The following is a 12,385-nucleotide window of genomic DNA, read 5'->3' on the forward strand; positions in this document are numbered from 1 at the left end:
CCACCTCCGTCACGTCAAATTGGCACTTCTCCAGCTTGGCGTAGAGCCTATGTTGCTTTAGCCTGCTCAGCACTTCCTTGACGTGTTTGTCATGCTCCTGCTGCGACTCCGAAAAGATCAGGATGTCATCTAAGAAACAGACGCACGTCTTGTAGAGAAGTCCCGCCAACACGTGATGCATAAATGCTTGAAAAACGTGGGAGCCATTTTGCAATCCAAAAGGCATAACTCTATATTCGTAGGTCCCCAGTGGCGTGAACATGGCCGTCTTCCACTCATCCCCCTCCCGCATGCGAATGAGGTTGTACGCCCCCCGCAGGTCCAACTTGGTGAACACTCTGCCCTTCCGTACCTTTGCGAGGAGGTCGTCAATTCGGGGCATGGGGAAGTCCGATGGCCTAGTCACACTGTTCAAAATCCTGTAATCCACTACGAGTCTCTTTTGGGGCGTGTCCCGCTTCTTAACAAAGAATACGGGACTGCCCCCCACTGCCTTGGACTCCCGGATGAAGCCGCGCTGCAAATTATGATCAATGAACTCCTTGAGTTCTTGCAGTTCGTCCTCTGACATGGAATACAGTCTCCCTTTAGGCAGCGCCGCCCCCGGCAGCAGGTCAATTTTGCAGTCATATGGTCTGTGAGGGGGTAGCCTGTCTGCCTCCTTCTCGCAGAAAACTTCCAAAAATTCAGCGTACTTGTGGGGAATCGCTTGCAGCGTGCCTAGCAGCAGCTGTGACTCCTCTTCCTCTCCTTCCTGCCTGGGCACGATGCAGTGTTCAGCACAAAAGGAAGAGCCGAAGGTCAGCTGCCTCTGGTACCAAGCCATCGTTGGGCTGTGCTTGTCCAGCCAACTCATGCCCAATACAACGGGCGTGTCAGATAGTTGAGTGACGTTGAAGCTGATGATTTCTCTGTGATTCCCAAGGCGCATCACCATTGGTGGCGTCTGCTTCACCACTTGCCCCCCGAGCAGCTCCCTACCATCCACCGTGACAACCTGCAGGGGCAGTGTGGCCGGCAGCAACTGCACAGCGTGCCTGTCGACAAAGTCCTGCCCTATAAAGTCCGCATTGCTGCCTGAGTCAATGGTGATTGGCACGTCTATGGTGATTCCATTGGGCAGCTGGAGAGATGCTGTGAGCCTCACTACTGGTTTGGGCGGGAGGGGGTTCACGGGCTGTAAAATCTCTGGGGACTGCGTCACTAACACGTCTGGCTGGGCCCCAGTGCCTCTTCCTCCAGCCAGACTGCGTCGTTTCCCTGCTGTGGTCCTCCTTGCTGCGTTGCTGCAGTCACCATTGCTGAGGCTGCAGTGAGCTTGTGGGGCCTCTGGGGACACTCTTTTGCCATATGCCCTGGTTCCTCACAGACGTAACACTTCCTGTTCCCTCTAGGAGGCTTCGCTTTCACTGCTGCCGGTGCTAGGGCTCTGGTTGCTGACTGAGCCCTTGCACCTCCAACCTCCATAGGTTCGGCTCCTCCTCCTGGCGGAGGCGTGGATTGCGCCCGCGCTGCTTCTCTGGGAAGGAAGGAGGGGCCCCCGGCTGGTTCGCGCCCTCCACGCCCTTCGTCCTTGCTCCACGGACGTCCTTCCAGCCTCACCCCCACTGCCAGTGCCCTCTGAACGACCTCCTGGGTGGTTCGGGGTCTCTCCCCCCTCGCGATCTCATCTTTAATCGAGTTGTGCAGCCCCTCCCAAAAGAGGTCTCTTACAGGAGCCGAATCTCTGTCCCATTCCAGGGCACTGACCAAGGCGAAAAAGCGGGCATGATACTGCCTGACGCTGGCCCTCCCTTGTCCCAGCCCATGCACCTCCTTCCGTGCAAGATCCACGTCAATACTTGATAAAAAGCACCCATCCATCGCTTTAATAAAGGCATCCGCATTCTGGAGCGCCGGATCCTTATCTCTCCATAAATTGCGTAGCCATGCTTTCGCATCCCCATGCAGATGGGACATGATGAACCCCACTCTCTCTTGTTCATCTCTAAAGTCTTTATGCAGCAGTTGCAGTGCACACAGTACGTCGGCTCTAAAGTTGGGATACTGTTGCAGGTTCCCATCGAAGTGAGAGACCAGCCCGCCTGTCCGTCTCGCCAACCCAATTCCCTCCTGCCGGGGTGTCTGCTTTGTCAGCACGTCTAACCTGACCTGGAGATCCCTGCAGGCGGCAGCTGCCTCCTCCTCTCTCTTCCTGGATGCGAGAACCTCGGCGTTCAGTTGTGCCACTGCTTTTCTGAGGTCCTCTATCTGCTGCTCAGCCGTCATGTCGTCTGCCGTTCGTGAGCTCGCTAGTAGGCACCTGTTTCTCTCCCCTCCTCGAGGCTGTAGATGCCCACAATGGTGAGACGGAGCTTACTGTCAGAGCTGCTTGAAGATCCTAGCTCACAGAGGATCACGCTAGCCAGCGATCATTAAGTAAAAGTCTTTATTGAATTACAGTTTCCATTCTCACGCTGCTGCGCGCAAACTCTACGTCTAGTAGCTAGATCGGCGAAGCTCCGTCTGAGTCTCCGCCCCGTGTGCACCAACTTAATATCCTAGCCTTGCTCCACCTTTTCCGCCTGACTGTCCTCCTCTGGGTCCCTCTACCCCCCGGGGCTTCTTCCTTCCGGGATTCTTCTGACGCTGACCCGGACCCTCCTGCCTCCTTGCGCCGGGCTTTAGGACCTGGTTCCCTTTCGGGGCTGCTTACTGCGCCGCCTTCCTCTGCATTTGAACTTGGCGCGCGCGCCCAACCTTCCACCTTCCTCTTAACCGTTTCTTCGCTCCCCGATGGAGGTGTGGCCACTCCTGACTCATGCCCTCCCTCCTGTGGTGAGCTGCCAGCGCTTCCCCCCTGGCTCCCTTCCTCTTCCCTGCTTCCTGGCGGTGACGCTGGTCCCGATTTCCAGCTGCTCCCCCCTGAGTCCCTTCTGGCTCTATCTTCCTGGGGTGCCCCCCTTGACTCCCCCCTTGCCCTGGCCACTGGTGCTCCTTTCTGTGAATCCTCTGATTCACTGGAAAGACTAGGAGATCTCGGGTCGTCGTCATCACTCATCTTTTCTTCTGCCTCCTCCCCTTCGCTCTCTGTTTCCTCCCTTGCCCGTGCCTCTGCTCCTAAACCCCTGACAGCATTATAAAATGAAAATTATTTATCTTTTTACAGATGAGAAGTGTGTGTTATGGCATAATTATACATTTTTAATTGTGCTTATTTTATGTACTCTTTTCTGATTCATTCGCTTTTCAGACCAAATTCATAATTTATCCAGGGACCATTTCCCCCCACAGTGGTTGTTAATTCAATATTACAACATAGTTGGGTAGCAAGGGCTTGTCTGAAGATTTGTTTCTTGCATTGCTTTTTCCATCACAGGATGAATGATAACTAATGTGAGAATTGGTTATGAGTCACACCTGACATTTACCTGCACTTCTGCAGACACACACAAAGTTTACACTAGTGCAAGGTATAATGAGACAAAGTGGCAGAGAGAAAAACCCTCCTGAATTTCGTTTTGTTTTTAATACACCTTGGAATTTTATGTTTTCTATATGTCATGTGGGTATTTAATTACTTCCTTTGTTTGCAAGTAATACTGTAGATCTCACACTTTCCTCCTGAAGATACCTGAAGATTGCAGGCTGCAAGAGCAATATGCATCTGAATACGTAACCCTGCATGCAGGATCTTCATGCTTCCCTTTCAGACTGTGCAATTTTTATATTTTTGTATGGAGCATCATCCCTGGTGGAAATAGAGGGCCGGGAGATTAGCAGGATCAATGCAGGTGAGGCATTTCAAAGAAAGGATTGTTGTTAAAACTACAAACAACCTTTAAAGCTGATGCAGCTCCCAAGTCAGTGGGAAGTAGCTGTCAGCAAGCCCTGTTAACTTGTCACCCTTCCACTCCAAATTCTTCTTGCCTGCACAGACTCCCCCATAGGAAAGGAAGAACTGTTTTCAGTGGTGCTATCAGGACAAGACTTTGAAATAGACACCCAGGGCCCCCAATGGAGTAAGGCTTGGAGGGGAGGGAGGGGTTTTTTTTTTGGGGGGGGGGAATCAAGTGATAAATAAATGTCCTGAATAAGTAAATGTTGAAGTAAGTGAAGTAATATACATGACCATCCAAAGCAAGGGGCGTGCCTTTCAAGACCATAAAGTCCAGAGTTTAAAATTCCCTACCAGCACTGCTGATCATTTAACATCTTTATCTGTTGAAGGACATTTGTCCATGTGTGCAAAATGCAGCTGCATCCTAGGAATTGCTACAGCCAAGTGGAACATGCAGGTACACCCCTCTTCTTCTGGGACATTATAATTGCTCATCTTCATTTTTTGCTGCCTCCAAAGGGTCCATGTCCTGTGATCCTGTGCTGTTTCCAGATGGCTTAGCACCACTAATCCAGCTATTTGCACATGCATAGGAAAGCCACTGGGGCAGTATCAACATGCAGGAGTTCCACCGACAGGAGGCTTTTAAGCACATCTGATATCAACAGAAGTTACTTCTACATAAAGTGTGTTCTGAATCACGACCCACTTCAGCTTAGAATATGCACCACTCTAGCCAGGCTATGGTTGTTAATGCATGACTAGGAATGCATGAAATGTAATCCCCAAGCTTCAGAAATGATAGGCCTTGCACACCTTTTTTTTTTTTTAATTTGGCATTTGCTTCATTTGTTATATATACATATTTAAAATATGTACAAAGTAAAAATACAAAATAGACAATGTTTTTTTATAAGTTACACAGTTAGAAGCTAAGCTTCTCTTTGAGTTAACCCCCCCCCAAAGAAAAATCACACCAAAAAAAAAAGACAACCCAGACAAAATATAATATTCTTCCATCTGCATACTTGCAATTGCCTTGGTATAAAATATCCATACAGTGTAAGAGTACAAAATAGTGTACAGATCATAGAAGCTGTGCAAAGACAGCAAAGTTCAGTCAACAATCAAAGAGGCAGGTCCAGTTCCCTGCATCCACACATTGCACCTGCATCAGTCACAAAACAAGGAGATGGCCAAAGAGCTGGGGACAAATGTGGAAATGGTATGAAGCAGACAGATGCATAAATTAACACAGAGATGTTCAACACTGGAACCAAGCCAGGGGCCATGGTTCTTGTGGGTGCACATGGATGGTTTCAGGGGCAGCTCCAGTTCACATACCCACACTCAGTAAGTGTGCTCTCTGGAATAGCAACCCACCAGCACCACCCCAATTCACACTGGCTGCATTTTAGAGCTCAGCACACGAGGCTGGTCTCAAATCATTAACAACCACTTGGATTTTGCAGCATCGCATCAGCATCGCAACAGATTAGGGCTTATGGGAAAAAGATTGCTGTTATTTTCAGAGAAATTAACACATCCTGGAATTAGCTAAGCGAATCACAACTGAATTAGGCTAGTTATTCTGCTTCTAAATCAACATGATCTTAATACCAAAGGGGTGTGTATGTTTTAATGGCTTTCTAGTCTATAGTTTTCAATTGAAAAGTGCAAGGCTGGGTGATTAGTCAGTGATCACAACAGGAGGATATTGAGGCAAGGGGTTCCTAATCAGGGTAGTTCTGGAATATGTCATACAGAAACCCCAAGGTTGCATGATGATCGGTACATTGTCTGTTTGAACCATGTGGGTGTGGAAGGACACCACCTCTTCAATTAGATAGCCCTTAGTTTATTTACATCTTTGCAATGTCCCCTTTCATGATAGCAAGAAGGGTCTCTATGAGACCGTGATCTCTTCTTCATCCTCCTCCCCCTCTTCATCCTCTTCCTCAGAGTCTGAGAAGTCTGACGGTTTGCTGGGGCTGCTGGAATGGGTGGGGGAAGGGAGCATGTGGGAGTCCAACCTGTCTCTCAGGCGTGGGTCATCTGTGGACTGGTGATATGTTAAGGAATGCCTGGGGCTGGCTGGGCACCGGGGTGAGGCTGCTTCTTCCTCCTCCTCTCCAGAACCTTTCTTGCCTACGTCACTGAGATCTGGGTGAGGGTTGAACTTGGTGGGTAAAGTCTGCTCCCGGCAGCCGCCAGATGACAGCAGCTCTCTCTCTTTGGAGTTTCTCCACTTCATCCTCCTGTTTTGAAACCAGATCTTCACCTAGAGTTTTCAAGGGTACACAAATAAGGTTTTGCAGCATTAAGGCAACTGCTACATGACTAACACCAACCATCAAGTACACATGCGGAGACACATTTGAAGAGCAGAATCCTTACCTCTACCCACCCCGCACAAGATCCTCAAGGGCCACTCCCTAAGTGAGCTGCACTAAGCATCAAAGATGACTCCACAAAGAAACAGTCGTACAATTCTTTGAAAATTACTTGGGTTGTCCAAAAACAAAATGGGTTATATCCTGTCCCAATGTGGTGGCAGTAGAAGAAGCATGCATTTGCACAATGGGACTTTCCTTCCCTCCTCCCTGCAGCCCCTTGTGCACCCTCAAAATCTGCTCTAAAGGTTGGGGGCCTCCAAAGCAGATTTGGGGGGCATAGTGGAGGGATGCAAGGGGGTGGAGAGAAGGGAAAGTCAAGTTTCATGAGCTAATGCCTCGCTGTTGCAAGAAAGTGGGAGTTTTTGCATTTTTTTAAAGTATGCATAATAGACACTACCATTCTAAGGTGCTCCAGGTCTGCATTCAGGGCAGCAACTCAGGAAAGCTCATATATCTGGTGGCAGCCAGCACTTCCAAATTTTACCAATTTTCAGGTTTTTCCTTGGTGAAGATCTCATTCCCCACCCTTGTGCCAGAAATGCAAGTTAATATGTTGGACTAGCCCAAGGAGACCTCATGAAATTCTCAAAGGGGACTGTGAAAATAAACCTGAGGGTGATGCGCATTGGGCTGCAATAAACATTTCTATTCTGTCAAGCTGCTTTGAGACCATTTTCTGGTGGAAAGCAACCAAGAAATGCAATAAAGGATAATATAGTGTTTTTTGTTTATTTGTTTTCAGCAACTAATTGTATGACACCTAACAGTCTACTTGCAGAATGACCTTTCATTCACACAAGGAAGGAGACTTCCCCTTCCTCTCCTCCCCAAGCCCAAGCCAGGGATCAACTTGAGAAATTAGTCGCATTGATTTGATTGAGACTAACCTATTCATGCAAAACTCTCCATGGCCCCATTTAAGAAATAATAATACTTAGAGGTAGCCATGCATGCATACTCAAAACTAAGTCCCATTTATTTCAGTGGGGCCTACTTGCAGGTAAACAGTATAGTGCTATGCCAGGCATAGGCAAACTCAGCCCTCCAGATGTCTTGGGACTACAACTCCCATCATCCCTAGCTAACAGGCCCAGTGGTCAAGGATGATGGGAGTTGTAGTCCCAAAACATCTGGAGGGCTGGGTTTGGGGATGCCTGATATAACTATAATAAATTTGTTCATTTTAAAAAGTGCCAGTAATCAAAAGACTGTCATGCTTACATCTCACTGAAGTCAGTGGGAGTACAATACCACACTGAGCAACTTTCAGATTGTCAGGTTCAAAGTTCCTCCTACCACAGAGCCAGGGGGTCATGTCTATTGCTCTTAACTGCCGCCAACATTATCTGGATGGAGTCTTTGGCTCCTGTTCAGAAAGTCTCCTTATACTCACACTTCTCTTTGAGGAGGAGTGGTCTTGTTTTTGAGAAGTGAAGGTTAAATGTCTAACGCCACCACCGCCAACCTCTTTCCAACCTGTGGCTTCACATTCTCTGTGATTGTCTAGGGGGAGAAAGAAGAGGAGTTTACCTGGGAGTCCTTCAAGCCCAGCTTGGCTGCCAGTTTCTTCCTGTCTGGTTTGCTGATGTACTTCTGCTTCTGGAACATTTTCTCCAGGGCTTTGCGCTGCACATCTGAGAAGACAGCCCTGCGGAGCATACCTCTGCGTGGTTTCCCCCGGGCAGCCAGAGGCCAAGAGAAAGTGCCAGGAATAGGCACCACAGATGAAGCTGTGAGAAAAGGAAAAAAGAAAGCACTGAAACAGGCTGGATCAGCTTTTTTTTTTTTAAAGAAAGACAAGCTTGGTTCCAAAAGTCCTGCTCCAAAAGATAGAATCCCCATCCCACTGAAGTCAAGGAGCAAATCTCCCTTTCATTTGCATGCCCATAGATTTCTCTCTTCTTTCTCTTTCTTGCCATCTCTTTTTTCCTTTCTGTACTCTCGGCTGAATTAAGCAGATCAGCACCTATGAACCTGGTTTTGTGAAAGGGAGTTTACGCTTAACTTAACTGTCCTTTTCAGCCAATGGTAACCAGATTTGATTAGATACACCAAGTGAATGTATCTATAGTTGGTTTGTTTTGTTACCAGATTCAAAGATCTTAACTTTCAAAAGAAAAGGCCAGGAAGATAGAGGTATACTTTTAAAAGGGGGGGGGGGAGGGAAGGGGGTAAGAACTCTCTCTCTCTCTCTTGTCTGAGTATTTAAATGTTCAGAAGTCCCCCGCCCCCACCCCCCATTGCAGGAACTTTATTTTACCCCAGATTAAAATAAGGGACTTTTCTTACAGGAACAAAAAAGTCCTTTTAAGTGGCAAGTTTTGATCAATCAGTATTCATCTTTTTAATATATGAATCTTTCCTCCCCTGCCCCCACCTCTTCCTTACAAAACTTGCAGAATTCACTCTGGAGACATGAAAAGTAACAGCTAATTAGCACATTGACTGGTTCCCAATGGAATTGGTATGATAAAAAGGGCAGAGTTTCGCCTTTAAGCGGAAAGAAAAACTCCCAAAGAGAAACAGAGATTCTAATGAAGCGTGAATGGTAATTGTGTAGTAATGAACTAACAGAAAAAGACTGAGGACAAGCAGCTAAAGCCATATATTATTGGAACAAAAGAGATTTACACTTTCAAACTAAACACAACTGCATGCCAAGCTCCTTGGAGAGAATACTGATGACACAGCCTTCTCTTTCCCCAAATCATTTTCATTAAATGGACATGAAAAGCTATATATAAGGCTCAAGTTGTTTTTGTTGGGCCATTCAAATGCTGGAGAAAGGAAGCAAATTCCATTATCAGGAGAGTGAATGAAGGAGCTCTTGGCTTTTGGTACAAAGTATATTAGCAGCTTGTTGGTAGAGTGATATTTTTGAGAGTCATTCTTCTTAACCGTCACTTTTCTCAGCTTCAAAATTAAGATTTGGAGTTAACTTGCCTAGGCATTCCTAACTTGAAAATGTTTAAAAGAATATGCTCCAAATCAGTTGAACACCAACAGCGGATTAGAGTAGATCTGTGTGTGATAATTTTGGGGCATATTCTTCTAAACATATTTAATTTCAGTTCGACACCAGTAGAGGATTATAGATGTGTAATGTGAGAGGTATCCTCTGTGTAGGATTCTACACACTCCATAGAAAAAGTTGAAAACCCAAACTGGCGGTGGAACATAACTTCAGTGTGGAAATGTGGTATCTATAGGTGCTTCTTTTGTGCCTCTCTTTCTTTTGAAAACTTGGGGGAGCTTACCTGGGGAAAGGCTCTATTGATCTCCTTTCCAAACCACCTGCCTAACTGTAGCAATGCTGTAGCACCAGGTGATCCCAGGCTCACACCAGGCGCTATATGTTGAGTTTTAATACTTTGGGTGGCAGAGGTTGCAATGGTCAAGTAACATCATTTAGCAGGAAAGTTGGCAATCATCAAGGTAGTAGGGTGTGAATTGGTCCTGGCCTCCCAGCCTGATTCTGCAGAGTCTGGGACCCACCTGCTTCTGAGGTCCCTTTGAGATGGAGGTAGGTAATAACTTTCTCAGAGCAAAAGATTTGGAGGTGGGGGTTTGGCTTCGGCCACACCGAATTCCCAAACAAGGGAGCGCTCCATGTGGCCTTGTGAAAACGTTGGCAAAGCGAATGACCTTTAAAGGGAAATTAGCCCATGGCTGGTAAATGTCTATCAGCAGCACGGCGGAGTCAGCGCTTGGTCTGTGTGTGGTTGCCCGGAGGGAGCTGACCAAATTGGTCATGGTGCTGAAACTTTTGTTGCCGATCACCGGCTCTGTGGGAAAACTGCCGCCCTGAAGAGGAGGCCGGACAGCATTTCTGTGTCAGAATTGAACCGCCTCGCATTCGGACCGTGACAATCCCAGCTAATTTGTCGAGCAGGGGAGGGGCGTGGGGGGGGGAGAGAAGAGAAATTGGGAACGAAAATGTCAAGCAGCCACCGCGCTTGTGCTAAATAGGGCATCAAATTGGCGCGACGGATTCTTGAATGTTGTATCCCGTCCAACCTCTGAACTGGAGGACGAGCAACGGCCTCCCCCCTCCCCCAACCACCACCCATCCACCGCCACCACCTCCCGGACCCTCCGAAAGATATAATTCGCTTTTGATGCCTGCAACAATGAAGGAGCAGTGGGTGGCGGGGGGGGGGGGGCGAGCGCCGAGGAGGAGGACCCCAGACCTACCTGGAAAATAAGAAGACCTGATGAAAGGTTGGAAGGATCCTTCGAAATACGGGAAAGTGAAAGTCTTGGGAGGGACGTTCTGCATCAGCGCGTGGGAGGTTTCTGGGGAGAGCAGAGAAAATGCACATTAGTAAGGACGGGTTGAAGGCAAGGAAGGGCTGCGGCTTAGTGGTTAGAGCGCAGGCACTAAAATGCTAAGGGTTTCCGATTGTTCAGTTCTTGTCATCTCCAGGTAGCAGGATCGAAAGAGACGCCTCTCCCCTCCCAAGCCTGAAACCCCGGAGAGACAATGTCACGATGCTGGGACAGTGGTCCTCCTCCACCTAGCTTCCTGTGCAACTAATGAATCACATTGACAAAGCATTACTAGAAGTGACATCTCTCTCTTTTTTGTCACGTCGGTGGTGCTAAAGGAGCAAATGCAGGCTCTCTCCCAACCCAGCCCCCGAGAATCGTCCCCCCTTTTAACTCTCCCCACACCTGGTTTGTGGCGCGATCCTCCCTACTGCTATACGAGTGTCTGTCCCCCCCCCCCAGCTCCTTCTCGCCTGAATGGGTGCGCAAAGGAGGAAGCTCCTGCCCCTCTCGTCAAGTCTCTCTCTTACACACACACACCTGGCACCTCCCCGCTCCTCCCATTGGCAAGGCCTCCTTCCCTGAGCCAACCCGAGCGGAGGCTCCCTCCCTCAGCTTCCCCCCGACGGCGCAGCGCGCTCACCTGTCCGGGGCGCCGACGACAGGATGGCGTGCACGCCGAACTTGAGGAAGGGCGCGTCGCTGGCGGGCGAGGCGGAGGCGGGCGCCGAGCAGCCCCGTCGCGCAGCGCCGTCGGAGTTGGCCGGCTCGGCCGACGAGGGTCCTGGCGGGCCCGTCCGGGCGGGGCTGGCGCCCGACAGAGGCGGTGGCGGTGGGGACAGGCTGGCCGGCGGCGGGGCGCCACCGCCGCGAGGCAGGTAAGCGGCGGGCCGGCTGATGCGGATGAGGTCTTCCACCAGGAAGCTGGAGTGGCCGGAGAAGGCGGACTGCAGTGACTGCGGCAGCGTGAGGGTCGGCGTGGGCCGCAGCAGACTCGGGTAGACGGCGGGAGGCGCGATCAGGCTGGGGAACATCATGGCAGGAGACGGGGAGGGAGGCAGAGGAAGCGCCCGCCTGGCCAAGGGTCCAAGCCTCAACTTGGAAGGGCTGGCTGTTGCTTTCCCAAAGTAGTCTTCGCCCCGCTTCCTTTTTCCTCCCCCCTCCCGCTTTTTTATTTTTTAAACAAATGGTCTTGCTCTGTCTCCTTTTCTCTCGAGATCCACCTAAGCGAGACTGGCAGGCTTCTTCTCCTCGGCCTTTCTCTGGCGCAATGGGGTTTTATAGGGGTCCAGGCCGCTCAGGCGCTTCCCGAAGTGACAGCTCCCACAATGGGGTTCTCCCCTTGAGTTTCATTCATCGGGCACTCGGGGCTCCCTGATTGGTCCGGGGGCGCAATTTAGGATTGGATTAGGCTTCATCTGCAAGCCCCGCACAATGGGCCCGCCACAAAGAAGGGGCAGGCATCAATTTTGCATATTGACCGCCTCTTGGGGGAAAGGCGTCGCTCCGAGGGCGACCAGCGGGGTTTTGTTCCGATGCAAGGCGCGCGCACACGGGACGGATAATTAAATGCGTATTTCTTATTTATTTATATATTTACAAAAAGTTTCCAGGGACATTTTCTCCCCCACACTCCTAAGGGAAAAAGGGGGGAATTATTTTAAGAAAAGCATTAAATTTATTTGCGCGCGCTCTCTCTGTGTCTCTCACCCCCACCCCCGCTGGCTCTCAGGAAATAAAGCAATAAATATTCATATAAACTTATCACGGAGCTTTCTGCAGAATAGAAAATACAAATGAGGCAACGTGAAGTGAAATCTTTGCCGCAGATGAAAAGGTTTATATATATATATGATATATGATCCGCTGTGCATTTGCGGGGGCTTTGTTGTGGGGGGTG

At 49.3% G+C, this 12,385-nt stretch overlaps 1 protein-coding gene across 1 annotated transcript; it reads right to left on the reverse strand.

Annotated features, from left to right (window-relative positions):
• Nucleotides 1–4,654: 4,654 nt before the first annotated feature.
• On the reverse strand, nt 4,655–11,717 carry DBX1 (developing brain homeobox 1). The gene is made up of 4 exons (XM_081189682.1): nt 11,129–11,717; nt 10,411–10,512; nt 7,747–7,946; nt 4,655–6,101 (listed from the first exon to the last, which is right to left on the reverse strand). The coding sequence occupies exons 1-4, from the start codon at nt 11,520–11,522 to the stop codon at nt 5,727–5,729; spliced, it is 1,071 nt and encodes a 356-aa protein (XP_081045808.1). The 5' UTR covers nt 11,523–11,717; the 3' UTR covers nt 4,655–5,726.
• Between the last annotated feature and the right edge of the window lie 668 nt (nt 11,718–12,385).

The sequence above is a fragment of the Podarcis bocagei genome (genome assembly GCF_964188305.1).
Source record: "Podarcis bocagei genome assembly, chromosome: 1".
Classification (NCBI taxonomy): domain Eukaryota; kingdom Metazoa; phylum Chordata; class Lepidosauria; order Squamata; family Lacertidae; genus Podarcis; species Podarcis bocagei.